At 37.7% G+C, this 22955-nt stretch overlaps 1 protein-coding gene across 1 annotated transcript in view; it reads left to right on the top strand.

Moving 5' to 3' along the window:
- The window catches only part of KIF13B (kinesin family member 13B), a 241569-nt gene that overhangs the window by 211613 nt on the left and 7001 nt on the right, over positions 1-22955 (top strand). Inside the window, exons 36-37 of the mRNA XM_072634812.1 lie at positions 1936-2047; positions 3951-4084. Coding sequence (XP_072490913.1) covers positions 1936-2047; positions 3951-4084 — 246 coding nt within the window. The remainder of the gene's footprint in view (positions 1-1935; positions 2048-3950; positions 4085-22955) is intronic.

Genomic DNA, 22955 nt, shown 5'->3' with positions numbered 1-22955 from the left:
TAGGCTGGGCAGATTATTGTCGGAGAGAATTGATAACATGGCCCTTCGAGGTCCTTTGGCAATCTAGTTCTTTTCCAGGGACTTTTGTGATTCAGATTTCTTGTTTAGGTAGAAAATAAATGTTTAATCTGTATTTCATAGCTATAGCTAAGTTATTTTTGTGTATGTTTTTTTTCCGTTGGTCCACTGGAGTATTATATTTCTTCTCTGTACTTGCTACTTGCATACCTATATTAAGCCCTGAATGCATTCCTTAGAAAGTGCATAGGGAAATGTGGCATTCTCTGAAGTAAACGGAACCCACATCACTTAGAGCATAATGATTTTAAGATCAGCACTTGAGTCACAACTAAGAGCAGATAGGTTTTCAGTCCAGGTGTCAGAGCTTCAAGAAGCTTTTCACTTCTTACCCTTTGGGGGCACTGTGCAGTTGCTTCTGAGTCCATTAGTAGTTCGAGAATTCCACATTTATTGATGTGCTTATGCAGCCATGAAATGCCAATTGAAACAAAAATGTGATGCCATGAAACAGTGAAAAATGAATTTGGAAGAGCTATGTATTCTAGGAGTGACTTTTTGAGATTCTTTTTCCTACAGCTTCGGTATTGACTTGTGAATTTTTTTAGATCATCTTCTGTTTACTTATCAAATACATCTGTTCTTACCTAAGGGTATTGTGAGAATTAGCAGTGCTTTTTCATCAGCAGCATTGTTTAAGACAGTACCATAATCTATTCAGCTTGCCTGGAATCATACTCTATCTTGTAATGATTTCTCATCAATTCTTACCACTGAAGGAGACACTTGAAGTAGACTCCAAGCTAACTGCCCTGAGTCTAATGCTGTTTCTACTGAACCATATCTAAAATAAAGGTATTCTACCGTATGACCTCAGATCCCTTCAGCTCATAAGATCCTTTTAGAAAAATTTCTAAAATGCTACTAACAGTACATTTGATATGACTAATTCATAAATCTGTTAATTCACAATTTGTGATTATTATTTACTTTTTATTGTGGAATAAAAAGAAAGGTTCCTTAATCTATTGCCTCCAGATCTTTTTCATTCTGCAGTACTTTTCCAGCTGTTTAAATTTGTGACAGTAGCCCCCACACTCTTAAAAGTAGTGTGAGTGAAGGCTGTGTAGAGGAACAGGAAGAAGAGTAGATATTTGAAAATATAATTTTATCACTGAAAAGAATTTTTAAAAAAAATCTAGCAATAATGGAGGCTCCACTAGTCCTAGGGTCCGATTTTGGATGTAGAATAAAGAAGAGAGAAGAGGAAGTCCGGTGGCATCTGAGCAAACAAGCAGACGTGGCCTCAGCAAGGTCCATGATGCCAAAGGAATAGGGAAGAGTTTGTCTGGGCGGTGGCAGTTGTAGAGGAGATTGTATTTAGTTTTTCTTTGTTAGATGAGATTCTGATGTCCTCAGTGTAGGATGCTGCCACTGCAGATGACAGCCTGCTCTACCACTTAGTCTTAGAGGGCTGCTGGTGGCACTGAGAAGTTAAGTGACCTGCCCACAGTCCTACAGCCAGTATGAGGCAGAAGACTTAAACTCTTGTGTTCCTTCCTTGGAGGCCAGCTCTGCCTCTCGGCTGTGGTAGATTTCCTCCTTTCACAAAAGAAGGGCATTTCTCTGCACAGCTTGTTAGAAAGTTGTACGGCAAACAACAAAAAAATGAAGAATTTATTGCAAACTGTAGCTGTAAAATAAACATGAAATACTTTCATCATTACATATGTAATGATATTCTCTAAAATAATATAAATTGAGTCAAAGAGTTGGGTTTAAAAAAATGATTATCAGGTTTTTGGGTGGTGTGGGGCCAAGGATTTTTATTTTAGTTCTTTGGTAGTGTTTTACATACTCAGTTTTATCTATGCATATAGAACCTTTGAAAAAAATTATGCTTTTTCTCCTTCTTAGGGTCGGTGGGAAAGTCAACAAGATGTTTCTCAATCAGAACATTCCAGAGGGATGACTCCAGCTCGTCCTTCTCTTTCTCGTTGTCCCCAGGATAACCATTCCCCTGAACCAGGTGAGTGCCATTTTTCTTGATCACTGTGCTCAAGGATGGCTTGGATCATGGACTGCCATCCAGGTAGTTAGATGGTGCTGGTTAGTTTGTCCCTTTCTCACTCTCTCTTCTCCTTCCTGTCTCCCTCCTTCCCTTCCTTCAGGAAGCCTTTATTTTTTTTTAAAAACGCTTACTCTTTACAGAGTCCTGAACTTGATATTGAAAGCAGAAATATTAGCTTATTGTCATTATATACAAATTTAGATTAGGGTTCTTGCCCTCATAGAGTTTGCCGTCTGTCAGGGGAGTTCAAATTTATACTTAAATGTAAGAATAATATTGCATGATTACTTTATTAGGTGCAAAATAAAGTGCCGTGTGAACACCACAAGGAGATCTGCGTTGGCTCCATTCCTACAGTTAGAAAGTCTATGTTGACCCTACTCTTGTTAAAGCCCAAGGACAAGGATTTCCCAAGAAACCAGGATAGTCTTTTTTAGTTTGGTTTTAGTTCAGTTACCTCTGTAGTCTAATTATTTCTACTACTTCATCTAGCTCTTATTCAATTTATGTTCATTTACTTTTGTCTGTCGTTATATAGAGATACAAAACATGGTAAATTTTATCCTTTCGTGAAGATCAGGCCTAGTTGTATATTTTATCTTTTTTAGTTTATAGTTATATTTTAACATTAATTCAGAAATATTGGTAGTCTTCTGTTTAAATTAATTCTGCTAGTGATGTAGGGATATACATACATATTTTTATATAAAAGAAGCACCTTTATGATGTTGATTTACAATGAAGGACATGTTTTATGGCCCTGCCCTGAAATTTCAAGAAAAATGAGAATCATAAAGGCATAGAAAGGGACCACCAGAGGATATGTTTTATGAAAGAAAGTAATTGAAGAAAACTTTTAAAAAGTTGGCTGCATGAAGATCGGAGACTGAATAACTGCCTTCCCATTGATTATTGTCTCCCATCATGAACTAGTTGTGTAGTCTTGAGTGTGTCATCTAGGCCTCAGTTATTTGGCTTACGTGGTAGATGGAACTAGATATAAGTAGCAGCTAGGAGAACTGAGAAATATAGCCTTTCCATAGTCTTGGATGTCCTGATTTGTGTGCTTTTGGGTTAAGAGATACTTAATAAATGAAAGAGAAATAGAGGACAAAGTGGTTTACATGGGTTTGAGGGTTCTTTGAGACTTTCAGTCCCTGTTTTTCCATGAATTGATAAACTGATTTTTCTCTTTCAAATAGCAGTGGGAAAAAATGTCAGATCTTGTGTGTTTGAGTGAGATAGTTACACACATATGTGCATATACCAACCACTTTTTAGTAGCCGTAGAATGTACCCAACTCCCCAAGCATCAGAAATATCATGTGCTAGTATGTGGATGACTCAGAACAATCCTATTCACTCTTGAAAAACCATTGAAGGTGCATGTCATTACTCACAAATGAGGAAAGAACATCTCTTTGTTTAAAGTGTAAATGAACCTGCCACAGAACGTATAGCAGAAGCAAATATACCTTACAAGCACCATAGAAATCCTATTATTTGAAAGGGAACAAAACCCTTCTTTTTGGACTAGAATAACATTTGCTCAGTTTTAGAGACACACATATCAGAGGGGGACCCCTTGGGGTATCTTAGAAACATCAGGAATTAGGGTGTGTTGAGAGTATCTAGACAGTCTCTGCCAAGGAAAAGGGAACACTATGGCATTTGAAAATAAGATTGTGTCATACATATTGTACTGGTTTTTTTCCCCAAAATCATCTTTTAGTGATAACCTTTCTGAGGTTATATTATTAGACCAATCGCAAATGGTATTTGGCAAAATCTTGTGGAGACAAAATGCTTGTGCAATTGGTTTTGTTTTATCATTTTTTTCCCTTTTTAATATTGTTGACAGGACTTGGTGGCTTAGCAGCCTCCTACTTGAATCCAGTAAAATCCTTTGTGCCACAGATGCCAAAGCTGCTTAAGTCCCTCTTTCCTGTCCGAGATGAGAAAAAGGGCAGACAGCCATCTCCTCTTGCACAGCAGGTAAAAAATAAATAAATAAAACAAACCCAGCGTGTAACAATGAGCATTTCTCTAATGTCTTGTTGGCTGGCTTCTGTTTCTGGTGCTTCAGTTAGAGGGATGGGGACGGGGAAGGTTGGGGGAGTTAGAGCTGGGCTTTTAGTCACAGTGAAAGCCTGTGATCATTTTCCATCCACTCTCTTCAGAGATAAGAGAGCTGTTTAAACTTATTGATACTCTCAATCCTTTTTGCTTTTAAAAAATGCCAAGTGTGCTACTAATGTGATTTATGGTAATATCACTTAGAGCAACAATAGTAGAATTTATGAAGTGCACTTAGTGTTGTTTGCGTATTGCCAAGTGGAAAATGTAATTCTATTTTTAATTCTTGATTTCATTCCTCATATCAAACAACCTGATCCCACCACCACTCTTCCCCTCAATCTTTATGTTGTCCTGTGGTCCCGTCCGTCCCATTCCCCTCCACCTCCCAATTACTTGTCCTTTGATTTAAACTATTGCAGATGGGCACCTGTTTCATTTGCTTCTTCTAAAAACCTGGCTATCCTAATTATTCTGACTTCAGTCTAGCCAACCAAGGGATGTCACCATCCTTTGGATGTGTTGGAGAAAAGGAAGATTTGGTTTTTTAGATGAAAAGGCTTTTCTAATCAGTCAGGAAACTTCTTGCGTCCAAAAGAGGTTGATGGGGCCCTGTTGGAAATGCAATTTCTAACCTTACATAGGTGAGAACTCAGCAGAAAATGATAAATGAGGATTTATTTATAGTCATTCAAAAAACACAGACAGTGCAAGTTCAGTTGTTGAAATAGTTCCTTTGACACCACCTTCTTCACATTCTCTAATTATTAGAGTTGCAGAATTGCAGGTGAGCTGCCAGTTTAAAGAAAACTTGTTGGTGATTGTAATTCATTCTCCAAGGCATTGGGCCAGCCGATGGGTTTGGATGTGTTGTTTTAAGCCATCACAATTTTCATTTGTGATTTTTTTTTTCCTGTTCAGCATTTCCTACCAAAGGATGTTCTGGCATATTGGATAGAAAAAGTAGACACTCCCCATATTTTAGAGTAGTTGAAAACACACCCTAAACAGTACTAAGCCCATAATGCTTAAATTGCTTGCTGAATTGAAACCATGTCTTTGGTAATTTAGTGAATACATGGGAGGGGATTTATACACTAGGGGAAAGTGAAAACTCACATTTTCTGTTTTCTCTGTTGGCTCTCTACTTCCTATATTAACCTTTTCTGTACAGATTAGCTGCTATTTTTTTCAAAGTAGAATAATCTGAGTTGAAAGTCATAGACACAATTTTTAAAAATCATCGAATCTGGATAATAGACTTTAAATAGTAAACAATCTACTTGAACTCTGAGGATGGAACAAGTCAAACCATTTACTGTCTAGCATGAATTATCTATATTTTTGCTATTTTGGCATTCTGTGATTAGATATTCCCTAGACTGTATAAAAAAATTTAGGAATTAAGACAGAACTTTGTAATTTGCCCATTCTGCCTGCCCAAGGCACAGTTTAAGGAGAGGCCGTGCTGAAGTGATTTAAAGAAACTCCTTTCACATGAGTAAACATTTATGAGCCTTTGTTGTTGTTCAGTTGTTTTTTAGTTGCAAAAAACTCTTTGTGACCTCATTTGGGGTTTTCTTGGCAAAGATACTGATGTGGTTTGCCATTTCCTTCTCCGGTTCATTTTGAAGATGAGGAAACTGGGGCAAATAAGGTCAAGTGACTTGCCCAGGGTCACAGAGCTAGTAAGTATCTGAGGCCAGATTTAGACTCAGGAAGATGAATCTTCCTGACTCCATGCTTGGAACTCTCTACACTGGGTCACCCAGCTGCCCTTCTAAGCCTTGCTTCTTAGGTTTAAACACAACTAAAGAAATGAAAAGGGAAAAAAGAAAAAAGCTTTTTATTTAACTTCAAAGGTAATCAGGTAATTATGTGGAAAACTCATTTTATTAAAGAATCTTTAGTAATAAGCTAGAAAAAGAGGAAAATAGTTAAATGTATAAATCAGCATAAATGTGGATTCCATGGAGAAGGCCCTCCTTTACCCCTATTATTTAAATACCTTTTGAGTTTTGGTTTCTTTTAAAAATTGATTTATTTTTAGTTTTCAACATTCACTTCTGTAAGATTTTGAGCTTTAAGTCTTCTCCCCCTCTCCCTCCCCAAGATGGGGCACAATCTGACATAGGTTCTACATGTACATACTACCCACATCCAGAGAAAGAACTTTGGAGTCTGAATGCAGAGGGAAGGCAGACTATTTGCTCTGTCTTCTTTTGTTGTTTTGTTTTGTGTCTTCTTTCTTGTGATTCCTGCCATTGGTTCTAATTCTTCTTTGACTAATGTGAAAATATGTTTAATATGAATGTATATGTAGAGCCTATATCAGTTTTGGGTTTTTTTAAAAAATTGTTAGCCTTTTTGTTAATACCAAAAGAATTATAAAAACCAAGCTCACAGTGTATTTGTTCTTAGTTTTCCTTTTGCATTTCTACTTCATCACTGAAAATTCAGTTCTTTATTTAACTTTAATGCAATTTCCAGTAATGGGAATAAAACAACCTGCAGCCTGCCTCTGGTTCTGTGGAACTCGACTGCAGCAAACTTCACTGGGGTAGAATGAGATTCACATGGAAATTACCTTTGTTTTCTTTCTCTCTCTCTCTCTCTCTCCCCCTCCCTCCCTCCATAATCTTGTGCCATAGTACGAGTATATCTCAGACAACTGCACTATGGCAACTCTTAAACTAACAGAATTAGCCCATCCTGTTACAGTCTTGAGATAATTTTTGTTGCCCCCCCCCCCCCCTTAGTAAAAAGCAGGGAGATATTTCCATTAGAATTCTTGTCTTTCAATCTCAGCCTTTCTCCTAGTTTCTCTGCTTTTCTCCTATGCAGTGTAGTCCAACACAAGTACAAGCAGTTCACTTCAGCTTGGCTGAGGAATTACCTGAGAAGAAGTCCTCCAAGAGGAATACTTTCTGCATCATTTTTGATATGGGGTCGTGTATCCTCTATGAAGGAAAATTCATTACTTTTCACAGCAACTCATTCCATTAATAGCTAGCACTGATTGCTAGAAATTCTTAAAATCTCCCTTGTAATTTTTACTCGTTGGTCCTAGTTCTGTCTCTGAGAGCTTTACAGGGTAATTACAACCTTGTGATCATATATTATAGACATTCGTTACATATTCGTTGAATTGGATTAAGTCAGTTCGTACCACAGTGTGTACCAGCCCACATTTTCCTCTTGCACAAATCAAAGCAGCAAGTATGAAGTACCTTTCTGTTTCAAGCACTGCACTAAATATCAACAAGGACTTATGGGAAGCAGTCAGATTTTGATAGCTGTTCTGCTGTTGGGAAGTAGCTTTCTTGTTTCCCCAAGTCTTCTCTTCTCCAAGTTCAAAATCTCTTCTTTCAACTCTTCATCATGTACAGGGCAAGATTTCTTGCCATCCTGAATGATCTCTCACTTATCAATGGCCCTCTTAGAGTATGGAGGTCCTAAAGGGAAACAGAGATCCAAGTGTGGGCCGATCATCCAGGAGTTGAGAGAGTTTGAGAGAGTTAGAGTACCTGAGTTCAAATCCTGTTTGTCCTCAACTCTTCCTACTCATTTTCCTGACTTCCTTGAAGTCTCAACTAAAATCCCATCTTTTACAAAAAGCCTTTCCCAATCCCTCTTAATTTTAGTGCCTTTCCTCTGTTAATTATTTCCTGTTTATCTTGTATATAATTTGCATATATTTATTTGCTTATTGTCTACCCCATTAGACTGTGAGGTTCTTGAGGGCTGTTTTTTGCTTCCTTTTGTATGCCTGGTGCTTAGCACAGTATCTGGTACATAGTAGGTGCTTAATACATTAAAAAAAATTTTTTTTTTATCTCTTATTACCTGTGTGATCTTGAGCAAGTCACTTAGCCTCTGTGGGCCTATTTCTTAATTTGTAAAATAATCTGTTTTGATATGATAATCTCTGGGGGTCTTTCTAGCTCTAAATGTGTGATTTTGTAATTTGAAAACTATATTTACGTTAATCTAGCCCAAGATGAATTAATTTTTATCAAACTATGGAGACCCAAATCCCCATTTTTCAAAAAACATGAACTGCTCTCCAACCAGATTTTCCCAATCTTATGTTCTGAATTTTATTCTTTTAACTTGAGAAGGATTTACATTTATCCCTGTTAAGTTAACCCATTGTTCCATAATATTGACATTTTTGAATGAAGACCTTATCTAGCATGTTAATTATGTGCCCCACCTGACTTGATTAGTGTATGCCGTTTATGATCCAATGCGATAATATTTGTAAAGCGCTTAGCACACAGTGCCTGAAACATAGTGCTTACTAAATGCTCATTCCCTTCCTTTCTCCCTCATATCTTCATACAAGTCATTGTTAAAATGTTAAATGATATAGAGCCAAGACAGAGGATCCTGTGATCCATCAGCTTGACTTGGAGTGATTAACTGTTTTGGTCTGAATGTTTAACCAGCCACAAAGACATCCAGTGGCACCATCACAATAAATACTCTTTTCTCTCACCCATACCCTTAGAATACCTGGTGGCCCCTAAGCACATTTCCAAGGGGCATGTCCAGTTTGCCTCCTTTCTGGAGACACACAGCCCCCTCAGGCCCCATTCATTTCTACTCTCTCCCTCTCGAAATTATATAATTTTGTACATGCTCTTTGTATTTACTTACTTTTTTATATATTTTATCTATTCTTCTAAAATGTAAGTCCCTTGAGAACAGAGGTGATTTCATTTTTTTGCCTTAGTATTCCTGTGCCTCTTTGTACATTATGGACAGTTCTTAAATGTTTGTGGAACTGAATTAATCTCTTTCATAGCACAGTACATACCAGCCTATGTTTTTCCTTCTCATCCAGCAGAGATATCAAGATGCCTCTCTGAAATTTAGATATACTACATCTTCCATGTTCCTCTAATATCTCATTCAAAAAAATTGAATTGTCTTTAAGAGTTACTAGTCTGATTAAAGCATACTTTTCTTTAATCTCTTTATTTTAATTATTTTGTTTGTATTTTCTTTTGCAACATGGCTAAAATGGAAATATACATCACATAACTTCACATCTATGATTGATATCAAATTGCTTGCCTTCTCAAGTGGGGGGAGGAGAGGAAGGGAGAGAAACTGGAACTCAAAATTTTAAGGAATTATGTTAAAATTTATTTTACATGTAATTGAGAAATATTTAATGAAATCAATATGAATTTTCAAAAAGCACTATTAGTCCATAGTGCTCACTAATTTTACCCATATTTTCAAAGCACGCATATATCCTATGAACTATTGTCATAGTTTAATTCAGTTTTAATTTCTCTATTTTCTTTTTAATTCTAATATAGTTTCTTTAAGCCTATAATCACAGTGCCCATATCAATTTGCATGACTAATCAGAGAAGCCCAGAAGTGTGGGAGGCAAGAGTCCTGACCCCTTGCCACAATCTATAAGTTTTTATCAGTATTTTCTGTCTCTTACATCATAATTATGCCAGGTATCCCTCCCACTCCCAGAGAGCCATCCCATATAACAAATAGTATTTTTTTTTAAAGAGGAAAAGAATTAGCAAAACTGATCAATACCTAGAAAAAGTCCAGAAACAAGTGTTTTATGTAACTAACACCTGTGAACCTCCCACCTCCATGAAGGGGTGATTTCATTGGGGATGTCCTTTCATATCCATTCAAGTCCTGCTTGGTTTTTATAGTTTTGTTACATTTACTTTTGATTTTTTGATGTGTTGTTCTTTGTATTGTTGTAGGAACCATGTATATTGTTCTCTTGGCTCTGCTTACTTCACTCTGTACAAATTCATGTAGATCATTCCATACTATTCTGTATTCATCACACACATCATTTCTTAGAACACAGTAGTCTTTCGTTACATTTATGTACCACAATTTGTTTAGCCATTACCCAGCTGATGGACTTTTACTTTGTTTGCAATTCTGAGCTGTCTCAAAAAGTGCAGCTACAGTATTTAGAGCACATGGGAACTTTCTTTTTAGAGTCAGCATTTCTAGAATTATGTCAAGTAGTAATGGGGAGAGCAGAGATTTGTTCTACTCCTATATTTAGTGGAGAAGGTTCCTAGTATAATCATCACATTGCATATGATATTTGCTTTTGGTTTTAAATAGATTTTTTAAATGATTTTTTAAAATGTCCCTCTTTTCCTGTCTGTTGTAGGGTTTTTAGCATTAAAGAGTGTTGTATTTAGTCCAAGGCTTTTCCTGAATCTATTGAGATGATCTTGTGGTTCAGGATATTTTGATTTTTAATATGATTAATTATGTTGATTGTTTCCCTAATGTTGAACCAATTCCATGCAGCAAGTGAATCCGAAAGAGTAGTAGTTGCAATCATGCTATCTGACAAAGCAAAAGCAACATTTAAAAAATATAAAAGAGATAAAAAAGAAAACTGTATTCAGATCAAAGGAGCCTTAAACAGTAGACCAGTATCAGTAATAAACAAGTGCTTTAGTGTCTAACTTCAAAAAGGAAATGTTACGTAAATTATAAGAATACAGAGACAGTAACACAATGACAGAAGACTTCAGTATCCCTCTCTCTGTTCTGGATAAATCTAACATAAAGTTAAACAAAAGGGAAAATAGGTTTCTTAACAAATAGCTAGAGAAACTAGAATCAAGAAGATTTAAGGCATCTTCTAAATGAGACAGCAGAAGAATATGTATTCCTCAGCACCACATGAAACTTACAAAAACTGACCTTGTAACAGGGTACAGAGATACTGCAAACAACTGTAGAAAGACAGAAATAGTTAATGTATCCTTTACAAACCGTAACGCAATAAAAGTAGCAATTGGTTCAAGGACTGCAGATCCAAATGGAGACTTAATGGTGAAATATGTCATGCATGGATCAAAGAACAAAATACAGAAATAGTAACAATGTAAAAGAAAATTGTAACTATGAAATACCATCATCAGAATTTCTGGAAAACAACCAAAGCAGTCTTCAGGGAGATATCATATCCTTATAAACATACATTAGGAAAATAGAAAAAATAAGGAAGATTAATGAACTGAAAGTGCATCTTAAAAATTAGAAGGCCAGCCAACAAGCAAGCCTAAAATGAGAACAAAAGAGAGATAATTAAAAATTAGAGGGGAAACAGATAAAGTGGAAACACCAAAAATAAGTCCCGTAGAAACGATAAGTAAAACTAGGGGCTAGTCTTTTGGAAAGGCTAATAAAATTGATAAACCCTTATCTAATTTGATGAGAAAAAGAGCACAAAATCAGATGAATAAAGTAGAAAGTGAACCTGAAATCATAGCAGAATCAGAATAATTAGAAATATGTCACGCACTTGTTTTTGCCAACAAACTGAGAGCTCAAAAGAAACAGAGGAACGTCTTCAAAAATATGAAATACCCAGAATATCAGAAGACCAAATAGAGATCTTCAATCCAGTCTCAGAAAAGGGATCTCTATGTAAAAGGGAAGAAAGGCTGGTCCTGATGAATCCAAAAGAGTTCTATCAGATATTTAAAGAACAGTTTGTACCCCTGTTTCACAAATTATTCTCAAAAATTAAGAAAGAAAACATATTACCAGAATCCTTCTGTGAGACAGATATAGTCCTAATGCCTAATCTAGGGAAAGATAGGACAAAGAAAGAAAACTGTAGGCCAGTGTCATTCATGAACTTTGACTCAGAAATCTTAAACAAAATTCTGTCAAAGAAACTACAAGAAGTCATCCATTGTGACCACATAGGATTTATACCAGGGATTCAGAGATGGTTGAACCCTCTTCACTTTTTTTATTCGCCCGTTATCTCATCAGTTGTTAAGTCCAGCCTTCTCCGCTTCTCTTTTCTCCGGCTCAGTTGTTCTCTCACTCCAGTCTCTCCCTCTCTAATCCTTTCTCCAGAACTCCCAGATCTATGTCTCTGCAACACAGGTGGGACCTGTCCTTACCTTGTTCAACCAGCTTCAATGATATGTGTGTCTACAGGATAAGCGACAAACTTCTCATCCTCGAGCTGATCAGCGTTTCTTGTCTGCTGTCACTTTCTACATTCCAGGCCATATCACTTACTTGCTGCTGTTTTTTTATACTTACTCTTACTCTCACTTCCATGTCTTTATTACCCATGTCAGAAGTTCCCCCTCTCTTTCCATAGCTTCTTCTTAGTGCCCCTGTCTTCCTTCATTTATTTATCTGTGTGCATCTTGTGTCTTTCTTCTCCCCCCCAATAGTATGTAATCTCTTTGAGGATATGGTTTGTTTCATTTTTGTCTTTAGTACCTAGTGTAGTTATTGAATGACATCCAATAGGTGCCTAACGAATGCTAATTAAATTCATTTGAGAGGTACAGATGAGGACATAATGGATTCTTGGCCTGGGTCTCAGATTTGTGCTGTTGCTGGGAGGTGGGGAATAGAATATTAAGTTTAAGTAATAGGTAGCAATCCAATTTAGTTGGAATTTGTAGTTTGTGACTAGATGTCCTCAAATGCAAAATATATGTCATATGTGTGTATAGATAATAGGGAGCCAGCAATCTTGATGAAGGAATGACAGATCTTTGACATAGGAAGGTTGTTTTGGCAGGAGAAGGATTAGAGATGGGAGAGATTGAAAACAGGAAGATTAGTTAGGAAGTCTTTAGTGGGATGCTGGCCGAAGAAAGGGGGCAGATGTAAGACCTATGGAGGAAGGATTGACAAGACTCAGCAACTGGTTGAACACACTTGGATTGGGGAAGGAAAGAAGAGTCAAGTACAACATGGGTGTTATAAATCTGGGTGACTGGTAGAAGGGATGGTGACTTGGGGGAGGAGCAGGCCCTATTGATTATGGCATAGTTCTGTCCTTTCCTATGGCCACAGTCCCAGTTCAGATGTAGAGAATAGACGGCTTAAGGGGGTCAAGATAATGTCTCCAAATATCTGAATAATTTTCCTGAGAAGGAATTAGGTTCCTGGTCTTTTGGTCCCGTAGAGGGAAGCTATGGAGCCATATGTGAAAGTTGCTAAATGTTAGAAAGAGCTTTCTAATCATTAGTGCTATCCAGCACAGGTAATGCGTGCCTCCTCATTGGTGGCCTTCAGGAGGAGGCTGTGTGGTAGTGCAGATTCCTTTCAGAGTATGGTTTGAAGTAGGTAGACACTGAAGTCCCTTCCAGCTCTGAAATGAGAGAGAGAGAGAGAGAGAGAGAGAGAGAGAGAGAGAGAGAGAGAGAGAGAGAGAGAGAGAGAGAGAGAGAGAGAGAGAGAGAAGATATAAGGAAGATGAAGAAGAGGGTAGAGGGATGATCAATGGGCCAGACTCTTCAAGGGAATAGGAAGGGATGGGGTTAAGGGCACCAGAGAAGCATTATCCTTTTTAAGAAGAAAGGGTCTTCTTCTCATAGACAGAAATAAAGACGAGTGAAGGGGTTTTGAGGTGAGGAGTAGGGGACAAACAGAAAATCTTCACAAATGACCTTCTTTTTTCAGTTAAATAATAGGCAAGGGCATCTGCTGAAAAACAAAGTAGGTTGAGAGAACTATTGGAAAGTTGAGTAGCAAAGGAAGTTTTGGAATAATATTTAAGGGGAGAAGGATAAAATAATTTTGTTGGGGAAGGTTGCTTGAGGCATTGCATTAATGTATAACAACTGTCCCTTTTGCCTTCTTTAGAACCTTTAATTCTCCATCTTTTTTATCCCTTTCTGCCCACCCTTGTGTGATGACACAGTTTAAAATCATTTCCTCATTCTCTTTTGGTAACAATTCATTTTTGATAATCTAAACAAAAATATCTTCCTGAAACAAAGTCAGAGCTTCCAATAAACTGAGACAGAATCATATCTGCACTTAAGATTCTGCATTTCCTATTGGGCATATCAGTACTAGAAATACATTGACAAATTGGAATGATTTCAGCGGAGAAAACATCAAAACATGATTTATGAGAAAGGATTAAAAGAGCTGCTTATAGCTTGGCCAAACAATGACTTAAAGAAACTGACTTTACAAGAGGCATAAACACCAAAGGGACTGATGGGTTGTTTGAGAATGCCCTAGCTAAGAGAGATGGGATGAAAATCAACAAAGAAAAATTTAAACTGGAAATAAGGAAAAGAATTTACAAAGCAGAGGATTCCTCCTAGAAAAAAAATAGTGGCATTCTTCTCACTTCTCTCAGGGCTCTGAGACCTTAACAATGTAGGATTATCTGTATATTCTCTGGAGCTTTTTAAGTGAGAGAATGGGTTCTTCCCTTCCCACCAGTGGTATCTCCTGTTTTCATTGCTCAGTCAGAAGGAAGCCTAAAATTGTGACGAGCAACCCTGACATTTGTAGACAAAATGCATATAATTTCCTCTGCCATACACTTAGACATACTCAAGCCGCAATGAAAAGATTGATGTTTGTTAACTTGGCACTTTGGAATCATCAAGTTCTCAGATTCACAAACTTATTTTCTTGGTGTGATACCACAACTCTACAGATGTAATGGATTTGTAAAGATTAATGGAATTGTTTTTGTATATAGTGGCAGTACAATCTGAAGACCTAAAAAAGGAAAAGAGAGCTTATTTTTGGAAATGCTGAGGTAAAGGCTCATATGTAGTTTTGTTGTCTTAAGAAAATCACCCTTCCTCTGGTGTGTGTGTGTGATTGTTGTTTCAGTTTGTAATCAATTTCTGTCTGAGCTCCAGAAATGCAGAGACACTTTACTGAAGGAGGTGGCAGCTGACAAAATTGCTGTCTTTGACCTTCTGATACAAGTTTAGTAACTAATCTGGAAAATAATGAACTGCAATTAATGAAATCTGCACTCATATTCAAGTATGTTTTTCAGACAGCACATAAAATAATTGAAGGAACTTCCTGCTCTCTAATTAGTTAGATTGAATTAATTTGGCATAATAGCTTTTTTTCATGTATCTAGAAGTTAGTTTTCAGACGAAGCTATTTATGTACTCCAAAGTTAGGGGCTTCAAGTGGGCTATCAGATTAATCTGGTTCCTTAAATAGTTAGTGGGCATATTTGATTTATACCATAAAAAGAAGCATTGTCACATTTTCTTCCAGTTTGATTTTGGCCTTTTTCTTCAGCTTCCTTTTTTGTGAAAAAATAAAATTGCTATACTAGAAACATTGATCATTCCTCCAGCCACCCACCTTTTCTAAGTTTAGCTTGAGGTGATGGCAGCTGAGTGTGATGGCTGTCTCATCTCTATCAATTAAGTATAAGTTTGTATAATTATTTCCTCTCCCATCTCATCACTGTAGCAGTTCTCACTGTAATATGAAAGTGCCCCCTCTGTCTTCCTTACAGACCTGCTCTTTAGATTAAGGGTTGAGAGTTGAAATCCCTCCTTGATCTGAGGCTTCAGGTTCTGCATGAACACAACAGGTGTGGAAATTGAGTGAAACCACACTGACTCCATCTTATGATTCAGTTCTGGATCTAGCTCAGTTCCCTTTCTATTCAGTTATGGGTCTAGTTCAATTTCTGTCCTGTGAGAAAGCTTTATTCACTTGCGGAAATTATGAGGAAACCTTATTTCATCGTTTGAACCTAGCCTTGCATGACTGGAAGTCTGGACCACCTCCACCTGCTTAGACACCTTTAATTTAAGAACCTAGATTATGCTGGCCAGAAACCTGGTCAGATCTGAAGATTGATGGATGCAAGGAGTTTTCTCACAATTGTGCATCTCAGGCAACCATATGTCTTATCTGGTCCTGTACTAGTCAATCAGTTATTGTTCCCATGCTCCTTTGATTGAATACAGATACTTGGTGGGGTGAGGGTAGAATGGGACATCTCTTTTTCTGATTTCAGGGAATTGCACCTGTTCACTCTCCACCTCCCAGTTTTAGAAAGTCCCTCATGTTGCTTCTAGTTAGAAATAATATTACTTAATTTTGTATCCTGATTTATTGTTTTCTTTTAATTAGCTGATCTTATTTTTGGTCAGTTGTCTTTAATGCCTAAAAATTTCCCTCCCTGTATTTGGAGTGCCTTGCTGAGGAGGCCTCGTCCTGATTTGTTATGCAATTGGTATGCATTGCTTAATAATAAATCAACATGCTTGAAAACTCAAACCTTTGTTTCCTCAGTCATTTTATCTTTTACCTGCCACATAGCTTAAGGTATAATGGCCTCTTCCTCAGTCTCTCAAGGAGATTTTATTTTCTGAATCCAAACAGGTGAAGAATCTACTTTCCTGCCTCCAGTTTCTTCTAAATTACTTTAAAAGTGTGTTTCATCGTGGTGTACTGTTGTCTATTTCTTCTTCTTGGGGGAATAAGGGGAGTCTTCTTTAGGAGCACAAATTTCTTTAGATAAATGATTTTTGTTATCATGTTGCTTTGAGATGTATCTATTCTTGGCCCTGCTTACTACCTCTAGAGGTATCTTTTGTCTTTGTTTTAGCATTCCAATATCATAATTCATTGCTGTCTGGTTTTGGTCCAGAATTGTAGAGAGATTACAAAGGCAGAGAAGGCAGCTGACAAGTTGTCTTTGACCTTTTAAGTTTAATAATTAATCCACAAAGTAATGTACTCTAATTAACAAAATCCGCCCAGACAGTTTAGAAAATATGTAAGATACGTAGAATGTAAGAAAGATTTGAGCCTAACAGTCAGATTTCAGTAATTTATATCATATACTTTTACATGTACTTTGAAGCTTTATTTTTCATATTTCAGACTACAAAGCATTGTGTACTTTAAGTAAACCCAATTTAACTCATTCTTCATGGAAACTACAGGAAGGAATGTACATCTGATCCTTTTGTGTGCAGTGGATGTAATTCTGTCTTCCATTATCTTGCCAGATCAGTTTTTTCAAATCATCCTTTAGATACATTTTTAACAAAAATAATTATGTAAAAAGAGGCTTAAGATTCAAGAAATAATCAAAAATTCCTCCTTTCCATTGCAACTATCAGAAATTATCTTTTTAAAGAAAAAAGATAATTCTTCATATTGAACACTAGAATACATTAGACTAGCCTACATGCCATGTGCTGCCCATACATTGATTGAAATCCCAACCCCATCTGATAATAAGTTGTTCAGTCATTTTAGCCTTGTCTTTGTGACCCCATTTGGGGTTTTCTTGGCAAAGATGCTGGAGTAGTTTGCCACCTCCTTCTCCAGCTTTTTTATAGTTCTCATGAGGAATTCAGGTAAATAGGGTGAAGTGACTTGTCCAGGGTCACATAACTAGTAAGTGTCTGAGGTCAGATTTAGGAATTTAGTAAGATGAATATTCCTGGTCCAAGTCCCATGATCTGTCCACTGTACCACCTACCTGCCCCTGGTATATTAAGTTGACCACTAACTACTGAAATTGCTTACTCGTTGACAGAAGAAATAAAAGGTTTCTCGTGTAAAAGATATTCATCCCTGGCAGCAAGAATTTTTTTATGGGATGCCAATGATTGTGCTTTTTTGTCTGGAGAAAAATATAAATGCTGTTAGGTTTTAGGTAGATTCAGGATCAGTAGACTTTAAATACAGCTGGCAATGTTTGGTTAAATTTAGATCAAAAACAGCTGTTGATTTTTTCCAAACAGTATAATTTGCCAAGTGAGCCCAGAAAAATTTACTAATAGTTATTAACCATTCAAAACCAGAGGCAAACTAAAAAAGGCTTTATTTGTGACTTCAAGTAGGCATTATTAACCTTTCAGAGGTTAATTGCTTGAAGTGGAGGACAGATTGTTGAACTGTGTGTATACTCTGTATCTCTCTCTCTGTCTGTATCTGTACCAGTCTCCATTTCTCAAGTGTTCTCAAGCTTACCGTGTACATGGCTTAACAAATATTTCTGGAATGAATGAAAAAATAAGTTCATTTTTGCAGGAGGCTAACAACTTTTATGCATCTGTAAGAGGCACTGGTAAACTAGCAGGCCCAGGCTTCTTTTTGGTTGCAGCTCTAACTCAGTTCAATTCATTTCAGCATTTTGTTAAGTGCCTACTACGTGCAAGACACTGCTAAATTGTGGGGATAGAAATACAAACATGATTGCTGTAGGAGTTAGTACCAGAGCTGGGCCTTGACTCTAATGAGAGCTGTGTATTGTTTTAAAATGAAGATCTTACCCTGAGGCGGAGCTATAAGTAGGGGAGGATGGGGGTGGAGAGGCACCATGCTTTTCCTTAAGGACAGGGCATATTCTTTTCCTCTCTAAGGTTGGGAGGGGGGTGGACACGACAGCGTTACTGTCTAAAGAAGCCCAGAGACCTCCCTCTATATGCCTCACAGACATTGTTGATGTATGCATGAGCGCACATACACACACACACACACACACACACACACACACACACACACACACACACACACAGCCCAGTCCTACTCCATTTCCTGACCTCACCTGCAGAATCCTGTTGCTACAGTGACCTAAGAGCTTATATGTACCTGACATATAATGCTAAGATTATCTTTTAATTAACTTGTTCAGGGGGAATAGAGGACAAATAAATTCCAAATTCTGTCTCTAGATGCCAAGAACTCATTTCATAGAATCACAGCTATAGATCTGGATGGGGTAGTAGACCCCATTTGGTCCAGTCACTTTGTTTTACAGATGACTAAACTGAGGACCAGAGAAGTTGTGGGCCTTGCTCGAGGTTCCACAAATAGTATGTCATGGATCTGGGATCGAAATTCAAGTCTTAGGACTCTTTGGTTCATCATTCTCCAGTACTTCTTAGTGACCTTAATACAGGCACTTTTATGGGGAGTCTAGATAGAGTAAGTGTTCTTTACTACCAGTAAGAGGTTCATTCCTTATCCCTATAATCTGCATAAAAATAGAAGACACATGGGAACCACATTAAGGACGGGGATCTAGGAATAAGGGAAATTTGGGGAAGAGATGTGGTGGTATAAACAGCAGTAAAGGGGAGGAGGAGCAAGAATAACCATTTGTACAGTCCCTACTGTGTGCTGGGCACTCGGCTAAGTACTTATACAAGTATTGTCTCATTTGATCCTCACAACAGTCCTGCAAGGTAGCTGCTACTATCATCTGTCTCCATTTTGTAGTCAAGGAAGTGGAGACAAACAGAGGTGAGGTGATTTGCTCAGGCTCACACACTTCCTGAGAGTTTGAGACTGGATTTGACCTCAGGTCTTCCTGACTTTAGGCCTGTAGTCTGGGGTCCATTTATAAACTCAGGATCTTTACAGGACTCTGTCTGGGGAGTGGTTAGGGCTTAGGAGTAAGTTAAGCTGATCCAGAATGGTGCATTTCATAACAGTTGATTGTAGTACAACTTTTAATAAAGGCTGCATTGTAAGTGATCTGATAGGTAGCTGACCTGTAAGATCAAGCAGATAACTCACTCATCTTATAAGATTTGGTCCAATTTCAAAAAAATCTCAAAGGATCTTTTCATTTTGACCAAAAACACTTGACCCACATAAACATTAGATTCTTTGCTTTTATATCTTACATCTTCTAGTCTCACATCAACTTCAGAGTGAATAGTATTAACCACGGATTTTATTTGTAGTAAATAAATTATAACATATCCCTTCTTTTATTTAGCTAAGAAGACTGATTTGCAAGCCTGGTTTTAAATCATGAAGACAATAGATAAAAAATTTAACCTAGATTTCACTGCAAATATAAGGGGGAAAAGAAATGTTTATCTCTTTGTAAGAGGGAGAGATGATGATAAGAAAAGATTTGTTTTAAACCCCAGGAAGTCTTGAAATTGTTAGTAAAGACAAAAGCTCTGAAAAGTGATCATTTTTTCCTTCCACTCAAATTCTTTTCTAGGCCTTCACACCATCCATGTCTTAGTTTCACTTAGAGATTATTAAGGCAGCCTCTTAGATTGCTAAGGGTAATGCCATGCTACCAGCTGGGACCCTAATTAGTTAGGAAGTTCAGAACAGAGTATCTTTTTCTGGGTATCCTATGTGCCATGTACATAACAGGTGCTTAGCTTTTTTTTTAATCAAATAGAGGGACTGTCTAATAATAGTACTGTCAAAAAAGTGTTTCTTGGTTATTTAAAAATAAGTCATTTCAAAATCATTACTTCCATCTCTTAAAATCTGACAGACTTTTTTGGGTATGTTTTACCCGCAATAAATTCTGAATTTAAAGCTTTCTCTGTTTTCTTCTTTTGTGCCACAGTTAAAACAAGTCTATAAAAGGGTCCTTTTATTGGAGTAAACTGAAAATGTGTGCCCTCAAAAATCAGTGGACCTATCCAAGTTTGGGAACGGAGGGGATTCCTCATTTCCTAAAGCCATCATCTTTTATCTCTAAATTTGGTTTCTTCTTTCGCTGGCCTTCCTTTTAATCATTCAAAGAACCCCCTTTTTCCTCCCCGTGGATCAGTCTTAGCCAAAGTGATGAGGGTTAAAAAAGGAGGTTGGCATTGTCAGGTACTCACTACAATTTAATTGGAAAATTCTTCATCCAGAGTCATCATTAGCAGCTCTTTCTGTCCTAATCTTTATCTCCAGAGAAGGAGTGGTAGAAGCCTGTGCTGGTTTAAATAGCATATCCACTTCACATCATTAGTTATTAAACTGTTAGAGGTTTTATATGATTATCTTCTCGTTTTGTCATCATGTACTGATTCTCTACCCTGCTTTGCTCCCCCATCTCTCCTTGAGGTCAGATGGTCTTAAGCTTTAGTGGAGGTGTGGCACCATCAATTTTAGAGGCGTTGTGATGTAGATAGAAAACATCTATCTGCTCTCTTTGAGTACATTCCAACTTAGTAAGCTTTTTTTTTCCGCAGTGACTGCTCCTTTCTGTCAGTGACCTTTTACTGCCACCCCACTACCAACACATTTTGCTAAGTCTTTTATTAAGCCCATATTGTACTAGGTACCTTTTCTTCCCCCCTCCCCCAGCTCACCTACCCAGCTGTTATTTCCCATCTAGTTTGTCAGTCTGTGATCCTCTCCTTTCCTTTCCTGGGTTACGTTCAGTGCAGCTTAGGAAACAGTATGGTTAGTGGATAGCATGTTCAACCAAATACAGTAGAAATTTAGATTTGCTTCCTATCTGTGCTGCTGACACTTTATATGTGTACTCCAAGCCTCTGTTTCTCTAGTCCAAATGACCTGAAGTTAGGAAGACCAGAATTCAAATTCAGCCTCAGACATTTCCTAACTATTTAACCATGGATAAATTACTTAACCCCTGTTTGCCTCAGTTTCCTCATTTGTAAACGTTGGGATCATACCAGCTCTTACCTCCCAGTGTTATTCTAAGGATAGCATGAGGTGGTGTTTGTGAAGCACTCTGCACACACTTGGCAATAATAATTTTTATAAATAGTTACCAGATGTGTTGTAAAGATTGGCAAACTTAGAACCTGAAATGTACTGAGTTCTTCCATTAAGAAAGAACAAGTCACAAAAACAAGCAAAAAATCCACTACGAGAAAGAAAGAGCACTTGTATCTGACATCAGGGGTCTTGGATTCAAATAGCACGTTCATTTTCTCCTACTTATGTGATCTTGGGTACATAGCTTCACTGCCTGGGCCTCATTTCTTCTTCTGTAAAAGGGGTGAATCTAGATGTTTCTGAGGTCCCTTCCAGCTCTGATATCATAACCCTAAAAAGCAGGTTAGAGTATCTCCTGTGGGATCCTGAGCAAATATCTCTGATCAGAGGAGAGGAGCCACAGTGGGAAATAATTTGTACAGTGCGAGAGAAAAGGGACCATGAAGATGAAAGCAGGACTAAGTGTTTAACAAGAAGAGCTCTTGTTTATGAGAGACAGGTAGCATACCTAAGATTTAATTTAATGTTTTAGGTTTTATTTATTTCCTTCTTAAAGATTGTTGCTAAAGAAATAACTGATTGCCAGTTGTATAAAACAAGCAGCGTTTCTCTTGGCTTGAAAAGCATTTTGATAGGTGATTGGCCATTTGATTTTTGTGTCTACTATCAAAGAAACAGGCATTCGAGGTATCTGGGGAACAATGTGAGGCCCACCTGGAGGCAGCAGGAGTGTGGGCTGTGAACCCTCACAGGGAGTAGTCCACTTCAGCTAATATGGTGGAGGATGCAAAGGGAAAGTGGTAACATCAAGTTGTGGAAGGCTCTTAAGGGATGTGGGGCTTGTTGACTTCTAGATTCTTTCAGACTCTAGATGGAGATATTGTGTAGACATCAGAAGGTGTTGGAGCCCCAAAGAGAAGAAGAGATGTCAGGACTAGAGAGAGATTCTCTTAGTCATCCAGGGGGCCATGGGGTCATCTAGTCCAACCCGCTCCTTTTATAGATGCCATAGCAAAGTCTCAGTGACCTCATTAAGGTCATCCAGATATTTTAAGTAGCAGAGCCAGTAAATGAACCCAGATTCAGCACTATTTCCACTCCACTCTGAAGTGACTGTGCTATGCTGCCTCTCCATACCAAATTCTAATCTCAGAGTTATCTTTGACTTGACCCTTTCCCTTGTGCCACATTATCCAGTCACTCTCCAACTTCTTCCATCCCTTCCTTTCTGGAAACTCTGGCCCCATCCCTAATTTCCTATCCAAGAGAGTCACAGTTGAAGAAATCTTCCTGCCTTTCTTCTGTCTCCTGCCCCCAAAACCTTATTATAAACTTCATCAGCAGACCCATTTTCCTAAAACATCTCCATACCATTACTCTGCTCAGAAACTTCTCTTGCCTTGCAGTCTCCTCAGGCTCAAGTCAACACCCATTCCCCTGGCATTGAAGGCAATCCTATTTTACATCATTCCCCAGCATTAGCTCCTGGCTCCAGTCAGAATAATCCTGCCTCTCTATCTTTGATGGCAAGGCATCCTTTGTCATG

Source organism: Notamacropus eugenii, chromosome 1 (genome assembly GCF_028372415.1).
Source record: "Notamacropus eugenii isolate mMacEug1 chromosome 1, mMacEug1.pri_v2, whole genome shotgun sequence".
Lineage (NCBI taxonomy): Eukaryota > Metazoa > Chordata > Mammalia > Diprotodontia > Macropodidae > Notamacropus > Notamacropus eugenii.
The sequence above is the reverse complement of the archived record's forward strand: the minus strand, read 5'-3'. Positions and strand labels throughout refer to the sequence as shown.